Source organism: Aspergillus oryzae, chromosome 5 (assembly GCF_000184455.2).
Source record: "Aspergillus oryzae RIB40 DNA, chromosome 5".
NCBI lineage: Eukaryota > Fungi > Ascomycota > Eurotiomycetes > Eurotiales > Aspergillaceae > Aspergillus > Aspergillus oryzae.
In genome coordinates this window covers 2,127,796-2,149,438 of record NC_036439.1, presented here as the reverse complement: position 1 = coordinate 2,149,438, position 21,643 = coordinate 2,127,796, and the positions used below count along the sequence as shown (strand labels likewise).

Sequence of the window (21,643 nt, the reverse complement as noted above, 5' to 3'; positions counted from 1 at the left end):
TCGTATGTAATAGAAACCTTCTCTCAGTGGATCTGTGCGCAGGATTGAGTATGCCGAAGTGCAGGAAACTGTCTGTGTTAGTTGCTTGATGAGGCCAAAGTGAGTTGTAAGACAACCAGTTTGAAAATACCAACAAGTGGAGGTGTAGAGTAGTGGAATCAACAGAGAAAGGAAGAACAAGTTGCTGTGAAGTGTTAATAAAATAGAAGTGAATAAAAAGTGGTTGTAGTCAAACAACAATAGATCGCAGTGAAACCATTACTACAACACTCACATCCTGTTTTGACTAACTCCTCATCTCACAGAACCAGTACAAGCGCTATTGCTTCAGGTCGACATAACCATCGCTCATCAGGCACTGATAATCTCAAGACTTTCCATACTCTTCGACTCAGACGATACTTCCCTTCCTTGTCCCTCGACTCCTTTTCGTTACGACAGAGAGAACATGGATGAAAATAGTATCTCAACCACAAAAGGCTTTGATGTATGTATACCCCTCAGTCGTCACGTCTTCCGCCAGGACTCTGAGGTAATAAACCGTCCTTTAGGGCCAAAATCATTCTTCAGCCGACAATGTGCCAGCCACTACCTCTTCAAGAGATTCGAACCAAAACAAGTGCCCGGCACAAAGTGCTTTGAAAAGATTGGAACGACATGCAGCCGGCATTTACGAGGAGGTGGACTCTGTTAGCCGATCCATCTCGCAGCAGGCTTACAGAATAGAGCAGATGGAACAACAGTTGGAGAACGCACATCAGCGCATCCAGAAGTTGGAGGTTGAACTTCAAACGCGGATATTTAGATCTATGCCTGATTACCAAGTCAGTGATGCGAGTATTTCCGAGGATTTCTTGGTAATACGCGATAGCCTCTGCGAGTGGATGGAGGGATTTCCTGATATAAGGTCTTTCACCGAAACTCTTGATAATGCCATCCATCGCCGAGGCATTGATAAGAACATGTTTACCTTTCCGAGAGAGCTTCAGCTAGAATTCGATCATGCACAAACTGAGATATTGACAATGATTAGCTTCGGTATTATTCGAGAACATGTACTCGAATCTCTAGTATTCGCCGCACCGCCAGCGGATCAAGAACTTCTGGAACGCCTCTATAACATGATGTCGATGCTGGAACCGAAAAAAGGTTGGCGTGCCCTTACCCACCGAGTACAGGCGATTGCTTATCTTCATAGATATTGAAAATATTAACCTCTGGCGATCAGATACAGTGAGGGCTTACGCTACAACTCAGGCTTACAAGGATAAAATTGTTCAACACTGTTCTGGATTGGCCGGTTATCTACGTGGTTTTTTCGGCTGCTTTAGCTTTGAAGAACCGTTTGATTGGGACCAAAAGCTTAGAAGGCTCGAGAAACAGATCTTACCACAAATTGCAGCTCTTGCGCTGAAATTGAGCTGTTCGCCGGAACGCTACTATTGGGAATGGTATCCAGATCTCGATTGGACCCAGCCTATAGTTTTTCACAAAAGAAATTTGAGTAATTTCATAACCATGGATGCCCATACTCACCACACGCTTAACCCACAGACGGCAAGGTTTGCGAATATGCAGGATAATGCGCCTATTGGTGTGGTCCTTCTAATTTTATATCCGGCCTTGTTTCGCTTGGTTCCCGGATCGCAAAATGATATTCTCATTCAAAAAGCAGTAGTTGTGATCCAAGGATATGAGAGTTTGCCTTCGAACTTAAAAGCAAAGGTTGATTCCCTGACGACAAAAGAGTGATATGCGATTCTGATCTTGTGCCGTGCGTCTTTCGCATCTCAAACTGGAGTTATGCCTCTTGGTGAGGTTAGCGACAACGTGAGAAAGTGTTCACATTCATGGGTAACTGCTTCATTAAATTTTATCTTACCGCAGAACCATCATCTGAACTCCAAGAAAAAAAAATATGCTTAGACAAGCCGATATATGTACTCCATGTAATCCTAGCGACTTGCGTAGTCGGTGTATTCTATTCCCACAGGGCTGGGCATCAACTAGGGTGGTAAAATTGAAATATGCTTTGTGTTACAGTTATTGAACTTTGGACCTGTCTTAATCCTAGACCCTACTACTACTTAAATGATTAACGGATTCCTGGCCTCGATCAATCATAGTCTGGTCCGGACTGTAATGTGTGACCCAGCAGACACCAGTTGACAGACAGACAATGGCAAAGGGCATGAATCACTTTCTTCATTGGAAGTTGAAGGGGTTCGGTTTGGCCAAAATCAATAAAACTACTCCTTGGAAAGCATGCCTACGACATGATGGAGGGAGCCATGAAATGATGCCTACTATGTCTTGATTGCGCCGTTCTACCCTATACACCTCAGACCCTATATGGTATCATATACTAGACCCAGAAAGTCACACCAATATAACAAAGAAAACAAGTAAAGGGGAATAACAAGAGTCAAGAGCTAGGCGGGCCTTTTCAATGCTGACGGCAGTCCCATCATTACCCGGTGGCCCTCCTCGCGGACGCCTTTCGCCTCGTCATTCTTTCCCTGCCTCTCCAGGGTTTCTGCGAGCATCTCGTCCGTGACACTGACCCAGAGTCGGTCGTTGGCTTTCTTTGCCATTGCACGACCTGCTCGCGCGCTCTTTTCAGCTTGTTCACCGACGACCCCACGGAAATACTTCCAACTCATGAAGGTCAGGGTCATGCAAGTAATCTGACTATTGCTGATTGCCGTGGCTGACTGGAGAGCTTGCTGGAGGAACTGCTTGGTTTGTATGGTTGATTCGGTCTGCACGGTAGCGCATACAAGATAATAAGCTGCTTGGATATATTTGTTAGGGCTACCCTTGCAAAATGATTCAACGGTCGCCAGAATGTTGGGGAGCTGAAAGTGCGACGCATGAGTTGGATCACGGAGTATGAGAACGGTATTGAGGGCTGCAAGAAGTGCAATGTCACGCTGGGGGTCATTGCGGGCTGTTTTGCTCGTCGATGGAGATAACGAAAGAAGAGGGGATTGAAAAGCGTCGAGAGCAGCTTTCAGATCGCCAGTTGCTTGTGCAATGGTACCCTCAGCGTACTCCATCAGACATTGAACGGTATCAGGTAGGCACTCGCCAAGCTCTTGCGCTTCTTGTCGGAGATCCTTCAGCGTTTTGCTGGCGAGGTCCCAGTCCGTGCGGCCACAGGCAAGGAACACTTGTTGAAGAAGGAGGTTACAATACAGCGTCCTGCGCCATTCTACACGCCTATTCGCATTGACCATTGATTCGGTGATGTCCTGAGGTGATTTGAAACTCCCTTTACGACGAAGTTAGCGTTGACCTAACCAAAGCTGATGTGGCGCGTACCCTGTATCATGCGTATCCCCTCCTGGAGGAACTTCTCGGCTTTACGACCATCGTATGAGTTCTTGCAGCTGAGCGTGATGGAACTTAAGAAATAACAAAGCGCGTAAAGGTCATGCTGAGGTAGCCAATTGAAGCTCAAGAGCAATGTGCCATTCTGGACCTGAAGGATGTCCCCCGTATCTATTGACGACGGCCCTGCCGATTTGCCGCTCAGAGGAATGGAGAACGACCCATCAGCACGCCAGTTAGGGTCGTTCAACCGCTCGTCCATCAGGTCTTGTAAGTTCTTTAACTTCTGTGACGACTGATTGATGTCATATTCAAGAAGGCTGCAACAAATATCGACCATCTGCACCAGCGTCGTCAGCTGCGGTATATGGCGAAGCTCGTCATTAAGCTGGTGGCTCCGGGCTACCGCCAGGGCGCGCTGAGCCTGTTCAATGGAGTCGAAGCCGGATCCCTGTTGTAGATGTGCAAGGGCCTCGATGACGGCTGACATGGCCGAAACAGCCTTATCACCATTGCGGTTGGCCATGTTAGCGATCTTGTGCAGGTGTTGCAGAGCTGCAACGGAGTCCTGGTGCGCTGAGGAAGACAGCGAGAGGGATACTCGAAGGAAACGAAATGCAAACTCCCAGGCAGAGTGGCGATATCTATGCTAGTCAGCATACGACCTATACATCATAAGCTTGAAATCACCCACGCTTCTACATCCTGGATCATCCCATCCACAGCTTTCATTGAGGCCTTCGGATTTGTCTTGTGTAGCATCCGTGCCAAAAGATGTTGCATGCTGTATTTTAAGTCCAGCATACGGTTCTGCAATATTGTAAGTAACCAGGAAAACAGCAACAGAATACAGCGTTCAATGCAAAGCGACTCACCCGCTCGCACAAGTCAATCTATCGGCATGATGTTAGCAGCGTGGCTTGATGATGAGTCTATAGGTTGGACATACGCCTTTACTCAATGCGGTCTCCGCTTCGAGATCATTGTCCGTCTCCTCGAACAGAATGCGCGCATACCTTAATCGCACAAGCGCTTCGACTCGGGGTTGTAATCTCCAGTTCTAACAAGATTTAAAGAAAGTGGTTAGTCAGAAGTAATTGAGATCTAGGTCATCGAAGTGAATTTCACACACACCTTCAACACCGCTTCCAAACAACCAAGACCCGTCGCGACCAATTTATAGTATTCCTCCACTTCCAGTTCTTGTTTCAGTAAGGCGACCATGGTTCCGTTACTATGGGCCGCGTTGAGATACTCATCTGCCATCGCCAGGAGCAGGACCTGATAGTCGATGGGAGGCTTTGCTAGTTTTTGTGGAGTCATTTGACTGGCTTGTCGCTGCGCTTGCTTCTTTGACGGCGGCCGTTCGGGTTTCTGCTGTATTTCCGGGGGGGGAGCTGGTATCAAGACTTGAGGGACAGGCCTGGGTGACAGTGCCGGGGGTGTTGCGGTAACAGGTAGGGGTCGAACAGTTGGCGGATTCGGTGCAATCGCGGCGGTAGTCTTGGGCATCGTCTTTGGTGTAACCTTTGGTGTGGATTTCGGCGTAGGCTTCGGCGTAGGTTTCGGTGTTGTGCTTGGTGTAGCACTTGGTGTAGCCTGTGGGAGCTTGCCATAAACTTGGTTCCCTTGGTTTGGGCCAGCAGCAGTGTAGTACGTTGGTTGCGTTGCGGCGGAGGTAGTGATTGCAGGGGATAGGTTACTTGCTGCAGCGGTAGAGACCGCCGGTTGTCCACCATATTGGGATGACCTCTGACTAAATTGGGGAGGCGATATAGAAGGGAGAGGCGGCGTGTTGAACAAGTCGGATGGGTTTACATATTGAGGTTGCGGCGGTTGCTGTTGCGGCGGCGGTTGCGGTTGCGGCGGCGGCGGTTGAGGTTGAGATTGAGGTTGAGGCTGTGGTTGTGGTTGTGGTTGTGGCTGTTGATTATATGTGTGTGCGTAGGCGGGATACGCCGGGATCATGACCTGAGGATAAACAACTGGCTTGCCATATTGATATGGCGAAACGTTCGGGTGGGCATTATTGTACAGTAGCTGCTGCGGCTGGATGGTCTGCTGGGGTTGAATAGGAGGCTGCTGCAGGTACTGCGAAGGATATTGGCCGTTATGAGGTGGTGGTGGTGGATAGCTCATCGCCCCAGGACGCAGATAATGCTTCGTGGTGATCGCTGCACTCTGCTTCTCCCGGAGTCTATACTTTCGTTCATTTAGAAGTAGAAGTTGATTATCACCATTTGGGGGTGTTTGATCGCGATATTAAATCCGCTTTTCCCTTTTGAGGTCGGCTTCGGAGAAACCTCCACCAAGGCGGTCAGTTTAGAGACAAAGACTGAAGCCCTATCTACTAGTAGTCTCTCGGACTGAGTACGTAGTATATACATACATCCGTTGTCCTTCTCGAATATCCCAGTCTATATACAACTGTCTATATATAGAAACGATCGTCGATATTACATATATATATATATATATATCCCCTAACTGACCAAGGCATCAATTAGCGCCTCTCCCGGATCAGCACTTCCAAGTTGCTACATATATTCCAAACAGAGAATGTATATTTCTAGATTTCTAGCATAGTCTTCATGAAGAGTCAAGCCAACAAAAAGTAATTACATGATAAAGTCGAAAAACCAAACAAAGAGAAGGAAATGTTGAGTCATACAATAACACCAAATCACAAAATTGCGCCTCTATACAACACCTTCGCCATTCCATTCCCGAGACATAGCCCACACAACCTTCCTCTCTTTGCGTTCCATACACTCAGATCATATCAATCGATGCGTATAACTGATTCATTGACTGGCTCTGCATGCCAGGTTCTAAAATGTCCATCTCGAGAGACGGGGGTTCATTAAGAGGAGGATGTTCGCGGATGGTCCAAGGACATAACTCGCTGCAGTTGTCCACATCGATCGTATTCTCTGCCGGATGAATCCTCTGCACGGCCCATGCTTGATCGGGGATAGGGGAAGCCCCCCCAAGACATCTCTCAGTCCAAAAGAAATAGGTGGCTCTTCCGGAACTTTCGTCGATATGACAAGGTTGTTTGCGAGGGCATTTCAACGAAGAATTACAGGAGTTGCAAACGGATATTCGCTGGCAGGAGGCGCAGAAACTATCATACAGTCGGCAAATTGTGGTTTGACAGACACTGGAGAGCCACAGATCAACTGATCGGTGTGCGCATCCAAACCGAGGTGTGATAAACTCTTCCTTCCCTAGCTGCCCTGACCCCGTTGATAATTGATACTCCGTTTTGATCTTCAACTGGCCATTCTCGTCTAACTCCGGAAACAATCCGATCTTTAACTGTGTAGAGCCATAGTTTTCAGTGCAGGTATGCCAGCAAAAACGTTCCTCGACACCAGTTCCAAATTGCGCAGTCAAGGCTGTTATCGATTTCTGTCGCATCAACAAGAGTTCAACTAGGTCCATCTTATCTCGAAAAGTCAGCTTTTTGCATGGACACAAGTCGACTATGCCTGCGAGATTTCCTAATTCACAAGCCCGTTCCTCGGGTTTTCGTTTGAGTTCTCGTGAAGAGAACAAACCTCGTGGATGTAGCTTCAAGCATTTCGAGCAAGCTCGCCAAGTGTTGTTTTCTAACACCTTGACGAATTGCCACCGAGTAGTAACAAAGTTGTGCCCATTCCGGTAATGATGGAAAAGTGGTGCGAAATCCCGATTGAAATGCAGTGATTTGGAGTCCAGGATTGCGCCGGATATTGCAAATAGACGTTTACACGTCAATGCCAGAGAGGCCTCTGCTAGCACAGGTAGATGAGAAACGATCTCAAGCAGTAACTCAGTGGGCAATTCGAGGAGGTAACACCGTTTCGTGGGGTCAGGATTTGACCTTTCCGGACTTCGTGACCAAAGATGCATCTTTGTGATAGTCTTTAATCTTTTCCCAGCACGACGAAGACCATATGCCATATCGATGGGAAACCGTGAATCTGGACCATAGGCTGTACTGAGAACCAGGGCCTTCTTAAGCTGTTCTCGGATTTTTGAGGTTTTTGTATGAGGATATGTGTCTAGTGACCGACAGAGACTCATAGGTGAAATGGGAGCCAAATCGTCTCCTGCTGTTGCTGGAGTCTCATGGCGTATAATAAGAGGACTGGGATCGTACCGCGTGACGAAAAGGTGACTCTACAGAAAAGAGAGATCGAGTGCAGAGGGAAGGACCTTTGGCCTTGAAGTAGTCCACACGAATGCTCTCGGTTTCGCACGCAAACGGCGCACGGGGCAGGGTCACAGTGTAATGACTGTTATAAGAATTACATACCAATTCGGTATTGACTGATCTAGGTGCAAGCAAAGTAGGAGAGTCAACAGGAGAGCCTGCTGACTGGTACTGTATCAAAACTCCACCGCCAGAAAATTTTTAGAAAGTGGGTGCTAAAGTTGAAGAGGTCTATGATGCCATGTTCCATTCTATAGTTGGTTTCCGCATCCGGCATCAACCTGGCAACCGCAATAAGAATTGCATGCATCTCTCGATTCCCGACCTCCAGAATGTCCACGATTGCAGACAGAATATTTGAACTTAGAGTGCTTGCAAGTCAGCTAGCCTGACCAGGAAAGAGATACAAACACCGCCATGACTGTTGTCAACTGACAACCCTCTTTAGCGCCTCGTGATGTCCATGACGTACATCACGAGCTGAGTCACCTGGAGGCTGACTGATCAACATGCGACTATACCAAAGATAGCATAGCTCAGTAACTGGCAGGGAGATAAGGTGCTTATGTCATGTATTCCCCTATCGGGCAATGATGCCGAGGCACATGAATCCCGGCGCAAAAGAACTTGTTGGGACTAAATATATTTGGGACATTTATTGGAAGGGTCCGACTTTCTCATTACTTTTTTCTTTTTCGTTTTCCCTTTTTCGTTGGATCTCACTTTTTCACTTCTTTTGTTTTTCTTTCTTTCTTTTTTTCTATTTTCTTTCCACTATATTTGATATTAATTGTTCACAAGTGTGGTCGGTTGTGATAAACCTCCTTACGCTCAACCCGGATGGCTTCCGCTGAGACCTCCGCCACTACTCTCTTGACCTCCTTTCCGGTGCCAATTTTACTGTCGGGATTGCTCGTAATGGGCATGCTATCATGGTTGCGTCCGAGTGGTCGTGTTTCATTCTTCCACTCAAAAGACAATAACTTAATTCTGAAAAAAGTCGGGAAAGGAACCAAACAACAGATCACCTTGACGGATCTCTGTCGTACTGCCACACCAAAGACATGTACGCTCAACCCGTTTTTATTCAACGGTCATCTCCAGACGGCCTGGACTACGGTGAAATTTGATGACGTTCCTGTATACTATAAACGCTGGATGTTCGAAGCCGATAACCCGATGTTCAGCGGGCATTTCGCGGTGGATTTCGTTGTCGATCCATTCGAAGCTCCTAAAGATAGCCAACTGACAGATCAGGAGAGAAAATACACTCAACCATCGGGGTTACCGGAAAGGACAGCATTCTTTGCGGCAGATGAATTCGACGCGCTTCCTTCAGATGATACGAAACCCATGCTTGTTGTCCTCCATGGTCTGAGTGGTGGATCACACGAGATTTACCTCCGCCACGTCCTGGCACCCCTCATTGCTGATGGGGCATGGGAAGCGTGTGTTATCAATTCTAGGGGCTGTGCTCAAACTAAGATTACCAGCGGTGTGCTATATAATGCCCGTGCCACGTGGGATGTCCGTCAAGCCATCAAATGGCTTCGGAAGACATTTCCGAATCGACCATTGTTTGGGATCGGGTTTTCCCTCGGCGCAAATATCCTCACCAATGTAAGTCACCTCTGTCGTAGCTTACCGGCTGTATCCTGATGGACTGGACTTGTATAGTATTTGGGCGAAGAAGGTGAGGCTTGCCAGTTGAAAGCTGCGGTACTTTGCGCAAGCCCTTGGAACCTAGAAGTAAGCTCCGTGAGCTTGCAAAGCAGCTGGATGGGACTCGAGGTCTACAGTAAAGTGATGGGATCAAACATGAAACGACTCTTTGAGCAGTAGGCCATCCTTCGTATATCCGGACTTGCTGCTGGTCGACTAACAGTCAATGTCATTAGTCACGTAGATGAGGTCTCCAAGAATCCTCGAGTTGATATTGATGCAGTTCGGAGCACTAAATACCTACATGAGTTCGACCGGTGAGCGGCCACGCTATATGATATTATCTCTAGGCGGTTCCTGACCTGTCAATTCGCATCAGGGCTTTGCAATGTGCTTCATGGGGTTACCCCACAGAGGGCGCCTACTATCGTGATGCTTCGTCCGTTGACTCGCTTCTTGCTATTAAAATCCCTTTCTTTGCTGTACAAGCTGAAGATGACCCGGTGAGTTCGACACGCTGAGTTTGACCACTCTCATGCGCTGACTAGCAGCAGATTGCTACCGTCAAAGCACTTCCTTTCCAGGAAATCGGGCAAACCCCTTATGGTGTTATGATGACAACGTCCTGGGGTGGGCATCTTGGCTGGTTTGAACTTGGAGGCAGCAGATGGTTTGTGAAGCCAGTAAGTTGCTGTCTACCATAACTGCAGCTTTTCCACGCTTAACACGATGAACAGGTGACCAATTTCTTAAACCTCATGGCCAAGGACGTCGACCTCGAGGCTCCTTTCTTGGTCGAGAACCCCGACAAGGCTCCAGGCCACGTTGCTAACAATACCAGCAACCTCGATGTAACACCAAAACCTGATTTCAATCCCATGCGTCGCAAACTGGATTTCCAGTCTGCACTCTTGAACTAGGCTTATAAGACAATCGTTCAGTCGCAGCTTAGTTACAGAACCCGTCACTCAGCGGTGTGACTTATGAAGCAAGAAGATTGTCATGAGTTGCCATTCATGTCAGAACATAGACCGGTGGAAACGCCGAACCCCATCTAGATACATAGACTTGGTATAGACAGAAATACTTTTGTACAAATAAGCTCAAGCAAATGAAACACTTTTCCTCTTCCCTTTCGACTTCGAAGACGACCCGTTAGGTTGGGTTGCTGTAGTATCGGTTTTCGTGTCTTCATTGCTATCACCCTTGCGCTTGCGCTTTTGACGGATGGCTGCCTTGGTCTCCTCCTATACGCCGATCTTCGTTAGTAACCTATGGCCTCCTTGGAGAAGAAACATATATTCGGAGCAATATCACGCACCAATTTATTTTTCTTCTGTGCCTGTCTAGCTTCGGCTTCCTTTCTCTTCGCTTCTCGGATCTCCTCTAACTGACGGGCCTTCTGCAACTTGGACTCAATCTGGCCTTCTTTCTCGGCATTTACCATGGCAAGAATGGTAGCCATTCCCTCCTGCGGAAACGCATTAGCAACGAAGCGTGCAGGCGAGGAACCATGCCACCCATAGACATACCTGGTCGTCAACGAAAACCTTTCCCTTCTTCTTCCCTTTGGGTTTCACCACCCCAACAGGCGTGATTGCATTCAACTTCGGCAGGTCCAATTCCTCCTCCGTATACTCTCTCTTCTTCTTCTTTTTCAGCTGGCTCGCTTCGGTGCGCGCCTTCGACTTAACTTCCTTGGGCGGCGGGCGCTTGGCGGCTTTCTTGCTCACTTTCGATGCGGAGGAAAGAGGCTTGCTCTTATTCGAGTCTTTGCCTGAGGGCTTGGTTGAGCCGGGTTTTGCTGCCATTTTCTTTTCGTTTTTCGGTGGTATCTATGAGGTTATCGCATGCACGTGGGGATTGAAAAAGAGACTCGGCGATGGAGACTCTCGACCAAGTCACGCCACAAGGGAGATAGGACGATAAATTGAACAACTTTGGAATGGCAACAACAAAAATGGACTACACCACCGGCGATACAAGACTGAACAGTCTAACGGGAAAGGCAAAAAGATGAAGACAAAAAACGAAATGAAAGAATCAAAAGACCCAGGCCCCATTTCGCAAAGAGAGAACGGCGGAAGAAATTTTTTGAAACAGGTAGGCGGTGAAAGGGTGCCGCCGAGAGCATGATCCGACCTCCACCATTCCATCTCATCGTCACGCTAACTCAAGCCCGAAAGGAACGTCGACCCTCTCTCTCAGCGTCTCTCCCCTCCTCCCCCCTCCCAGTGTGCCATTGTAGAGTGTCCGGCTTGGGGTTACAGACACATCTATCCAAAATGACCATCAATCCTACTTACCTCGCGCAGCGCACGCGCTCCTGTACGTCCACCTTGCTCCCAGCAGACCGAGCCGGTCCGACCTTTAGAAATTGCCGCGATGTCAATGGACGAAAATGCAAAGCTAACCATCTCACTTCCAACAGCTGTGAACTGGACCGATGCCAGGGCCCGCGTCCTCAAGTCCTACAGAGAATGGCTTAGAGCGGTCAGTGAACCCAATTCTTGTCTCTGCTGGCGTTTTCGGGCGTGTGTAGTCGTGGAGGGTTCCCGACAATTCAATATCACAAATGAACCTAGTCGCTCGACCTAAGATCGTACTGAACTATTACTTTCAAATGCGAACAAACTAACATGGAACCCATTGAACCGAACAGTCCCCTGAGATCCAGACCATGTACTCTCTGAACATGCCGGTATCCGCCATCCGCACCAAGGTCCGCCAGGAGTTCGAGAAGCACCGCTATGTGAAGCAGCTCGGTGCTGTCGATGTCCTGTTATTCCAGAGCCACGCTGAGTTCCAGGTTAGTCCAAATTGGGTCTTTGCTGACATGCGAAGATGCTGAGTGCACGGTTACGCTTGGCCCATTGCAACCGTAACATTCTCAATGGGATTAAGTATACTGATCCTCGTCTCTACGCTCTAGGAAACCCTTAACTACTGGAAGCAGCTTTCTCATGTGATGAAGTACTTCCGTCCAGAGGAAGACCCCGGTGCCCGGCTACCTCCTAACTTCATCTCGGGCTTCTTGGAAGGCCGCAATTGAATTGAATTGTTCTTGAGTACCTTTGCATTGAAATTTCTACCTTGGCTCGGGGATTGCACCAATAGAGTGTTATGTAAATATTGTCTGAGTAGCTAACGTCGGATTTGTTACGTTAACCGGTCTTTAAAAGACGTAGTGTAAGTGCAGCACAGTTATGTGTGAAATCAGCTTCGGCCATTCTTACGAGCTTCAGTAACCTAGCAAATCTGATCCGTGAAGATGTCTATAGACAGAATTGGACTCTACCGTCTAAGGTCCACCCCATTTACCAGTATCAGAATTTGTACGAACTCCGTTATCCAAAAAAGCCCTACTCAATGTGAACCATAAGAATGGCATCAAACCCAGATGTTCTTGATACATAGCGCATGATGTCAATAGTCTATAATAACAATGGCCGAGTTGCTGAAAGGGCATAAATGATGCTGAAGCCAACGGCAAAACTTTTATCTAAGTGTACACAACGCCATACAAACACCCCAGACCGAGTAAATCAGAGCAAATGCAAGTTAGAAGATGGTAAAAGTTTTAAGAGTTCATTTTATCAGCCTCAGAGGCATTAAAGGCATCACGGGAGGCGGTGAACTTGTCCGTAACAACATCACATAGATCCATCAGAGAATCCAAGCCCTTCTCCAGTGCTTCCACTGCGTTCGTTGTGTCTGGATTTTAAGATTAGCTTTGTTCAAAGAGAAGAGCAAGACCGCAATCTACGAAAGAGGGCACTCGAACATACCATAAGTCTGAATGCGCAGGTTCATCTTAGTCTCGGAAGGATGGGGGATAGTATATCCACAGAATTCAACCTGAGGACTATTCCAAGCCGTCAGTAAATCCATATATTCAGACCGGCACAACAGCCAAGAACAATGTCAACGACAGAGACAATGAACAGCAGCACGCACTTCTTCATAATGGCATATCGTAGCGCATTGCCCAATGTATGACCCTCGCCCTCAAACTGGAAAGAAGCCGCTGTCTCGGTAGCCCCGGGAAGCTGTCATTATATGAATTAGCAACGAACATCTTGGCTTTCATTAGGCGAAATGAAAATATCAGGAGAGACGAACGACAATGATCCGCTTTTCCTCCAACACATCTTCTTGCTCAACCTGCTGTTCTTGTTCTTGAGGTGCCGCGGCGGTGGCGTCCATCATGGACTGGTCCTGATCCTGGGAGTGCACGGAGGCAGGCATGATGTATGTTGTACGTAGGGTTGCACAGGTGCAGGAGGAAAACGCCACTCGAGTAGAAGTTGTGAAGTAAACGTCGGATTGCTGGCGACGAGGTACGGCTCAAGATGGGTAGAATTGGATTTCAGGTGATTGCGTTGGTCACGGCACTGGGTGGGAGGTTGTGATGCACGTTCTCCGGGGGGAGGGGATATTTTGAAATGGCCTTTCTGCTCGCTCTAAGTCTCTTGCGATTGATTCTTGGTCGCGGCCCCTCAATCGTGAAGCTATCAGAATTGATGCCGAGTCCATCGCAAAGCGGGAAAAAAAGCGAAAAACGGTTATCGATAGAGGGGTTGACCGCCTTCGGGGTCGGATGGTTTTATTCTTGGCAAAATCACTTCTAGTGATTCAACAACGAACATGGATGGATTTCCTTTCAAATGATCCTACTTGAACATAGTCAGCTGATTTGTGTGAAGCAGCCAGACGTTATCTCACTGTTAGATTCTCCCAATTCTGCTGTGTTTGCTATTTGACTCCTGCATGTAGGGGCATCGGCTCTCTGCCGCCATCGTTTTACAGGCAGGTTATTTGTCTTTCGCATACAGGTTAGTTACTCAGAACCGAGTGTACGATGTGAAAACCCTCCTTGGCAGTCTGGTTTAGTCTAGTACCAGATACAGCTGCCTAATTAGGGTAGAACGATGGCTAGCCTTTGGGTGCCACTGCTCGTGGCGTCTTGAAGCTATAGCGGCTCTGAGATCTTTACGTTTACTTGACCGCATTGGAAGGACTAAAGAGGCCCTTACATGACCAGACCCAAGAGCTTAATAGAACAGTAGGAAAGTCGAACCCTAAACCGGGGACTCACAATGTCGATAGTGATTTGAAGACGCCCGGACTTACACATCATATCCCAGCCACCCTTAAAGGTCTTGGTATATGCCCTCCTGAACCGCGGTCAATGTCCGTGATATAGTATTCATGATTTACATTATGTGGACATTTCTTTGTCACCACGGGTCGGGGAGTATTGCACTTTCCTAAATATATACGACTTACTGTTCATACCCTAAAAATAGCTCGGGTCGTCTATCAAGAATCGGTCGAAATGAAACCTTTGAGGACTTATGTCCCAGGTGGATGTGGATAAAGTACACAATATCGGACCGCTGGTTGGGAAGCCCACCCAGCGATCCTCAGTAAGCTCTCCCATAAACTTTGGTTGAGGAAATAATCCGAAACGTTAATATTAAAATAAGACATACAAAACGGACGATGTACTCCGTGAGGAGTTGTCCCGTCCAGCATAAAAGGAGGGAAGAAACGGTGGATAGACATCTAATTCTAGACAGCTCTCATGAACCTAGGAGTTTATTGCGATCGACCGAGGGCCATCTCGCTTGACGCAAAGACCACCTCCAAGTCCACATGGGAGATAATATTAACAACCGATGAACAGTCCGTGCAGAAACGCGATTGCCGTTTTTATCTATCGTAAATCTCATGGAGTGCGTAATAGTATACGTAGGACGGAGTATACTCCGAGGGAGGACGAACAAACTCAACTCACGGATTCAGCTTCGGGGTCCATTCGTTCTCCTGAACCTAGCCAAGTAATAAAAACAAGTGAGTAATATTAATGCAATATGCGATGGATTTAATCGCGAAAACAAGTATCGGGCTGGTTGGCGAGGTTCCTGTAACAGAATTAAATTCTCCACGCCATTTTTAATCTTTCATCTTTTCACATGAATTTTCAAGTCGACGTCAAATCAAGGAAAAGACAGTAGTAGTAAGTAGTACTATACTATGGCATGTATGCAAGTAGCAGGATTTGTGCACCAAGCCGACGTGTTCATGTTGTGAACCTGGAACCATAGCGAGAGAGCCAAGTCAGAGTTGATCTGGACCCGACGGGCACATCCACGGAAGCTACTCCAGAAGTACTATAGTAAAACAATAATTTCTGGAGACTCGGGAAGGCAGAAAATTGGAAGACCCATAAACTAGTGGTTCGTGAAATGGCTGGCAGCTCGTTTCTTAAATCTAATTTGCAAGGAAGGCACGTGGGTCCGCCAGCGTGACTTTTACTACGGAGCGACTATGGGCGAACTAGTTTCATGGCTCGATAAATAATAAAATAATGATAATAATTAATTGTACTCCGTACAATCAACTTGATCGTGTATGATTGTATTACTCTTTTTTATGTCTTTGAAGTTTGAGATGATTATTCATAAAACCAATCCCAACTGGCAGGAAAATTCCCCTGGGTCCCAGCCAATTTTTTTTTCCTCCCCGGGAACGCCATGATGCCACTTAGGGTAATCGTGCTAAAGATAAAGTATTAAGATAGGCGATCGGGTTTCCATGTTGAGAAATACGCGATGCCACTCTGTGGCACAGGGTTCATGTCAATACAGTTCGACCACAAGCATGTATATGTACATGTACCGAAGAGCGTTAGTAAAACAATTCATTGTACAGCTCCTGCTGCTACACTAGGACTCCATAATCCATACCACATACGAACTCTGCGCCCCTACTCCGTACAGCTCCTTGACTACTGCAAATTAACTCCTTGAATCCACCTCCCCGACAGGGTTTAATCCACGAGTCAGCAAATTGCTGCGACCAATGCAGGGATCGATACGATTCTGGCTCCTTAGTCGAAGCGGTCTGTCCTGACTATGGGGGGAATAAGCTCTTATCGAGAGGGTACCACGAGGTAATATCTACCCAAATAGTCATCTAGACCCTCTAAGAGACAGTCACTTTCCTTGGCTTGGCGGTTTCTCACCATGTATCGGTTAATATCTCTACCTCGTGACTTGGATCGCTAAGAGATAAATGTTAGAGATAGATTTCCTATCGCTTTCGGCTCCAGAGCTGGGCTGATAAGGTAGTTTCACAGTGGAATAGTTACATAGCTTACTGGGGCTGGGCAAATGAAGCAGATACAGCAAGTCGTCAGCCCGATTATATCGGTACCAGCCCTGAAATTCGGTACAGCGGGGATACAGTACCGTGATCAATCAAACCCTTCTTCTTCTTACTTTTAGGTTTAGGGGAGTTTGACGGTGAAATGAAAGTTGAGCTAATTTCGAACAAGGTCTTGACTTGATGACCGTTACCATGGAACAAAGCTGAATGGGACACAGAAAGAGAAAAAAAGGGAAAGAGAAAAAAAGTAAAAAGTGATAATCAGCCCTGAACGTCTAATCTAGGTACTTTGCAGCCGCTCAGGCCTTTAACTAGACTCCCTGTCAACCCGAGGATAGGCAAGCCGATCCCATCGTAACCTTTGGGTAATGGGGACAAATACGGAGGGATCGGAGGTTAATCCAGGGGCGATCATAGTAATTTGTTGAGGATCTGAAAAGCACATGTAAATGATGACGAGGCAGGCCAGATCATTGATGACCGGTATGGGAGAAGGATGACGGAGAAAAAAAATCTTTTTCTTTCCCCTTCGGCCTAGATAACTGCTAAGACACTTCGGCATTCGATGCTACATAATAGATTGACCGATACAAAAGTTTGGAGGAATGGAGCTATATCAATGTGACTGTTGACCGGTCTGGGCATGTCACAATGTAACGCCCGCAAGCCAGGACGATCCACTTTCCGCGTGATAATCGGGAGACAAAGCAGATCGTGGGAACTGTTATTAATATAGCCAATGTTTGGTGGTACTGCGGTACTTTGTAACTCCAGACTGCCGGAAGATGTGCCGTCTGCCTGTCTCAAGTACCTAGTTGCTATCTGTTGGCTGATCGGGGCCTAGTACCCTATGGTACAAAGTTGAACCTTTTTGTTTTTTTCTTCCCCCTCTCTTCCTCTCATGTCATTGAGTTAGATAGAGTTGTAGGCGAAGAAGACAGACCGGAAAAGGTCAACAGCTATAGAACTGAACAAAAAAAAAGAAAAAAGAAAAAGTCAAAAGAACGTGGAAAAAATGTGACCCATCACATCTGTATGAAATAAAAGAAAATAGGTCGCAAATGATATAGTTCCCGGGTTGTCAATATAAAGAAAATATCAGAGAGTAGTTTCCAAGTCAGCCAGTCCTCTTCCAGGTAAGGTATGTATGTAGGACTATGTACTACTATTACATACATACATTCATGCCCATGAGAAGTTGCAAGGGCCGTGAGGGGAAGGGACACAGCACTTCTTCGGAGATAAGTTACAGCAGCTTTCATGGAACAGGAAGGGACTACTCCGTATTGTTTCCACCAGTTTGGAGCCGGTGGATAACAATCGGGTTGGTGAGGGACGCTTGTGTCGCAGATTCTTTGGGTGCCACTGAGAGGCCAATAGTTCGAAGGGGGTGTTTGCTTGGTTTGGTTTGGTTTCATTCCGTTCTGGTATTAAAGTTTGCTGTTGTTATTACCTGACACAAGAGAGAGAGGTTTTGAGTTGTGTCTGACTACTGGAGAAGCCATGTCACACCCTTATTTATTTATTTGTTTGTTTATTTATCTTGTTACTTGGATGAAGGAAGGGGGAGGAAGATATTTCAACCTTTGTTTCATAGGAGAGGTATTAACATGGCTCATATCTAGGTGATAGAATGAATCTTCTCAGGATATTTAGTACTCCGTACAGAAGGTATGGTCATAACACCACGTTCTCCGACAATTAAGCGCCAGCAGTTTTGAATCACGACCTCCGGGACGGGGTCGCAAGGGAAGAGCCCCTACATTAGCTGAAAGTAGCTTAGCGGGGGGAAAGTTGTCAGCTGGTGGATGATACAGACATGGGAAAGGCCTTTTTTTTTTTTTTTTTTTTTTTATAGTTTTTTCTTACCATTTTTGGATGTTATCTCTTGAAATCCTTCGTCTCTTTCAAACATCATATATTCCTTTTTCTTTAACTTCCATTGATTTGGGATGTTGATTGCCTTACTATGTGTACAATATTGGATCAATGAAGAATGATTCCAATATATTGGTAAAACGATGAGACCACCAACACGCAGCATCATCCGCACTAAAACACTGTCACAGAAGTGTCAGATCATCAGCGGATGAGCCCTCAACAGAAACAAACTATGTCTCAGCCTCTACCAATGAGACCGGACCCTCTCCACTGCACACCTGAGGGTTCAGGAGTTTGATGATTATTACCCTATGGAAAGGTCGATAAGGGAATTTTTTGTAATATTATCGTTCATTATAATTAGAATTTCTTTTATTAATTAAATTTCTAATTTCTTAATTTCAATTTAATTTTGATTTTAATTTTTTCTTTTATTTTTCTCTTTTTTTTTTTTTTACATCCTTCCAATACATGTTACAAGAAGTTGTTGCTACGAATGGATGTATACTCCTAGTAGCCGTCTCTTAGGTCAGCAGACCCACCACGCACTTCGGCGTGTTGGTCTGCCTCACCCAAACGATAATTCCCACCTAAACGATAAATTTGAAGCTATTCAGGCTCCTATATACCACCACCATGCCTGATTCTTATTCTGATATCGAGATACGGATCGTACAGGCCTGTACAATCGCCCAAGGCCAAAAAAAGCCCAATATCTCTGCGCTAGCGCGTCAATTTAATGTTCCTTACCAACGACTCCGGGCGCGTATTCATGGCCGAGCAAATCTTTCCTCACGTCCTATCTCAACCAAGACACTTGATGATTCACAAGAAAAGGCACTAATTCGTTGGATTCGTCAGCTTGATAATCTATATAGTCCACCTACGGCCGGAATGATTGAGCAGAGTGCCAACCAAATACTGCAGCGGAATATAACCGACGGGCAATCTCGTACAGTTGACAAGAACTGGGTTTATCGCTTTATTAAACGTCTTCCTGAGGAGTTTAAGCTCATTCAGCAGAAGCCGAAAGATAAGAAGCGTCTTGATGCAGAAGATATAGGTGTTCTCCAACACTGGTACGACTGCTTAGAGGCCTTTATCAAGAATATACCTCCCAAAAATATATACAATTTCGATGAAACTGGCTTTCAACTTGGACAGGGAAAGACTCAAAAAGTTGTAACTACTATGCCTCTACGAGCTGCAAGAGGAAATCCCTCTAAAGAAGTAGGGGAACTGATCTCTGCAATAGAGTGTATTGCAGCGGACGGTTTTACTCTTCCTCCATACTTTATATTCAAAGGAACATATCATCTTGAGCGGTGGTACGATGCAGATATTCCAGAGGAATATCGAATATCTCTATCTCCAAAAGGCTATACTACAGATAAGATTAGTTTTGACTGGATTCAGCACTTCCACCGTCATACAAAACACCGTATCTCTACAAAAAAAGAGGTTCGATTACTATTTTTCGATGGCCACGAGTCCCATCTTACCTATGAATTTCTTCAATTCTGTGGACTACACTATATTATACCATATTGCTTTCCTCCTCATACAACACATCTTGTACAGCCTCTTGATGGACAACCTTTTCAAGTCTATAAGCACTTTTATCGCAAGAGAAACAATGAGCTCGCTCAAAGAGGTGCTGAGATGGACGATAAGAGTGATTTTTTAAAAGAGATCCATTCTATTCGTACGATGACCTTCAAACAACGTACAATCCGGGATGCCTTTGAAAAGCGAGGTCTATATCCCTTAGATTCAGAAAAGGTGATGAAATCTCTACGTGAGGCTTTGGAAACTGCTCCAGAACTTGAGATAATTACAACACCATCACCACCACCATCAAGCTCATCGCCACCATCTACAATACGAGGTCTTCGTCGAAGTATTAGTAAAGCGCAGAGCTTTATTAATAATAGCCCGGAGCTTGATCAAAGCTTTGTACGACGCCTTGACCGTGTATTCCAAAGCTCGCTTGAAACTACTGAATTAGCCGCTCAGCTCAAGGATGATCTACAGCAGCATCTTCGATACCGGAAGCCTCAGGATAGACGGAAATCACAGAAAAGGGTTAAATACCACGGGCCACTAACTGTATATGATGCAAAACGCCGAATTGCGGATCGTACTGAGGTGGAAAGACTACAGGGTCTTAGGCAAATTAGAAAGACGGGAGCTTTGGAATACGATAAACCACCACAACCGACAAATACAGGGGATCTGCCTAGTACAGAAGCTGGCCAGGTGGATAGGGAAGGCCCTAGATTACCTTATTGGATAGATACTCAAGGCGATGTTGTATAGGAGCTTGAATAGCTTCAAATTTATCGTTTAGATGGGAATTATCGTTTGGGTGAGGCAGACCAACACGCCGAAGTGCGTGGTGGGTCTGCTGACCTAAGAGACGGCTACTCATCTTGGAGCAAGTTCCAATGTGCTGCTCTCCCCACATCCGAGCTCCATACATGACTTGTCTTGAATCTCTTGTCTTTTGCTCCAGTTTCGACCCAATCAATACCATACATACAGCTCTCTCTCATTTGGTCATATTTTGGTAGATTTTTTCCTTTTTTTCTCTTTTCTTTTTCTTGGTTTATTACCATTAAGATTATAATCTCTCTAAAGTGTGGTACCGGTTGGAATTGCTACCGTTTCTCAACCCTGATTGATTGACGTGAATTTCTCCTCCCCAGTTCTTTGTCCCACTGGTCGTTTCTTTCTCTACTTTGCCCATACAGTCTGGAAAATCTACTAAATAATCATCATCATATCCGCTCTTCTACTTCCTACACCCCTCTTCCTCGTTTTCTTCTCCTTCCCTCTCTCTTTCCCTTCCCCTCCTCTCCCCGTTCCCCTCTCCTTTTTCTTCCTATTTTATTTCTGTAATTCTACCTAAAGGAGGTGAAATTACCCTCTACACCTCCCTTTTTAGGTCACTTGCGTATCGCTGGGCCAGCCTTGTCGAACATCCCGGTCCATTCCCTTCGCTTGCTTGCTCTGGATCGTTCTCCCGCTCCAACCGACCTCTCAGAGTCGCCGCACTGCCGCCCAGTTACTACCGTTAGTTAACCGCTGTTCCTAAGCATCCGGCCACACCTCGTCACAGTTTCACCCCCGAACTGCTTGACCAACAGTTGCTTGTGTGCCACTTTTTCTGTTGGCTCCCTGCCCTCCTCTCCACACCTACCCTTCTTCCTCTTGTCGCCGTGGGCGATTCATTGTCGCTGTCATCTTGGTTTCGGTTCCTAGAGCCTTCGCTCCCCCCCTCGTTTTCAGAGCTCTATCGTTCTTAGAACCATAGCCGCCGACACTGCCGAGTCTGGAGATTTGCGCTCCATTTGGTTCGACCGCATCTTACGCTATCAATAGCCGGGCGCC

At 46.4% G+C, this 21,643-nt stretch overlaps 5 protein-coding genes across 5 annotated transcripts; 2 read left to right on the top strand and 3 right to left on the bottom strand.

The window, feature by feature from the left end:
- Positions 1-448: 448 nt before the first annotated feature.
- On the top strand, positions 449-1,414 carry AO090701000079 (uncharacterized protein; the record flags this gene model as incomplete). Its single annotated transcript, XM_023237484.1, has 3 exons — positions 449-487; positions 552-1,149; positions 1,371-1,414. The coding sequence occupies 3 exons, from the start codon at positions 449-451 to the stop codon at positions 1,412-1,414; spliced, it is 681 nt and encodes a 226-aa protein (XP_023091985.1).
- A 1,018-nt stretch (positions 1,415-2,432) lies between these two features.
- On the bottom strand, positions 2,433-5,472 carry AO090701000080 (uncharacterized protein; the record flags this gene model as incomplete). The annotated part of the gene is made up of 5 exons (XM_023237483.1): positions 2,433-3,274; positions 3,325-3,977; positions 4,028-4,143; positions 4,283-4,393; positions 4,468-5,472. The coding sequence occupies 5 exons, from the start codon at positions 5,470-5,472 to the stop codon at positions 2,433-2,435; spliced, it is 2,727 nt and encodes a 908-aa protein (XP_023091986.1).
- Positions 5,473-8,452: 2,980 nt separating this feature from the next.
- AO090701000081 (putative hydrolase, alpha/beta fold family) lies at positions 8,453-10,116 on the top strand (the record flags this gene model as incomplete). Its single annotated transcript, XM_023237482.1, has 6 exons — positions 8,453-9,061; positions 9,212-9,372; positions 9,433-9,513; positions 9,576-9,699; positions 9,751-9,879; positions 9,934-10,116. 6 exons carry the CDS (start codon positions 8,453-8,455, stop codon positions 10,114-10,116), a joined length of 1,287 nt encoding a protein of 428 aa, XP_023091987.1.
- Positions 10,117-10,299: 183 nt separating this feature from the next.
- On the bottom strand, positions 10,300-11,007 carry loc1 (66S preribosome component LOC1; the record flags this gene model as incomplete). The annotated part of the gene is made up of 3 exons (XM_001822920.3): positions 10,300-10,443; positions 10,518-10,667; positions 10,729-11,007. 3 exons carry the CDS (start codon positions 11,005-11,007, stop codon positions 10,300-10,302), a joined length of 573 nt encoding a protein of 190 aa, XP_001822972.1.
- Positions 11,008-12,776: 1,769 nt separating this feature from the next.
- AO090701000084 (DNA-directed RNA polymerase core subunit RPC19) lies at positions 12,777-13,444 on the bottom strand (the record flags this gene model as incomplete). The annotated part of the gene is made up of 4 exons (XM_023237481.1): positions 12,777-12,910; positions 12,985-13,054; positions 13,117-13,245; positions 13,319-13,444. 4 exons carry the CDS (start codon positions 13,442-13,444, stop codon positions 12,777-12,779), a joined length of 459 nt encoding a protein of 152 aa, XP_023091988.1.
- Positions 13,445-21,643: the final 8,199 nt, after the last annotated feature.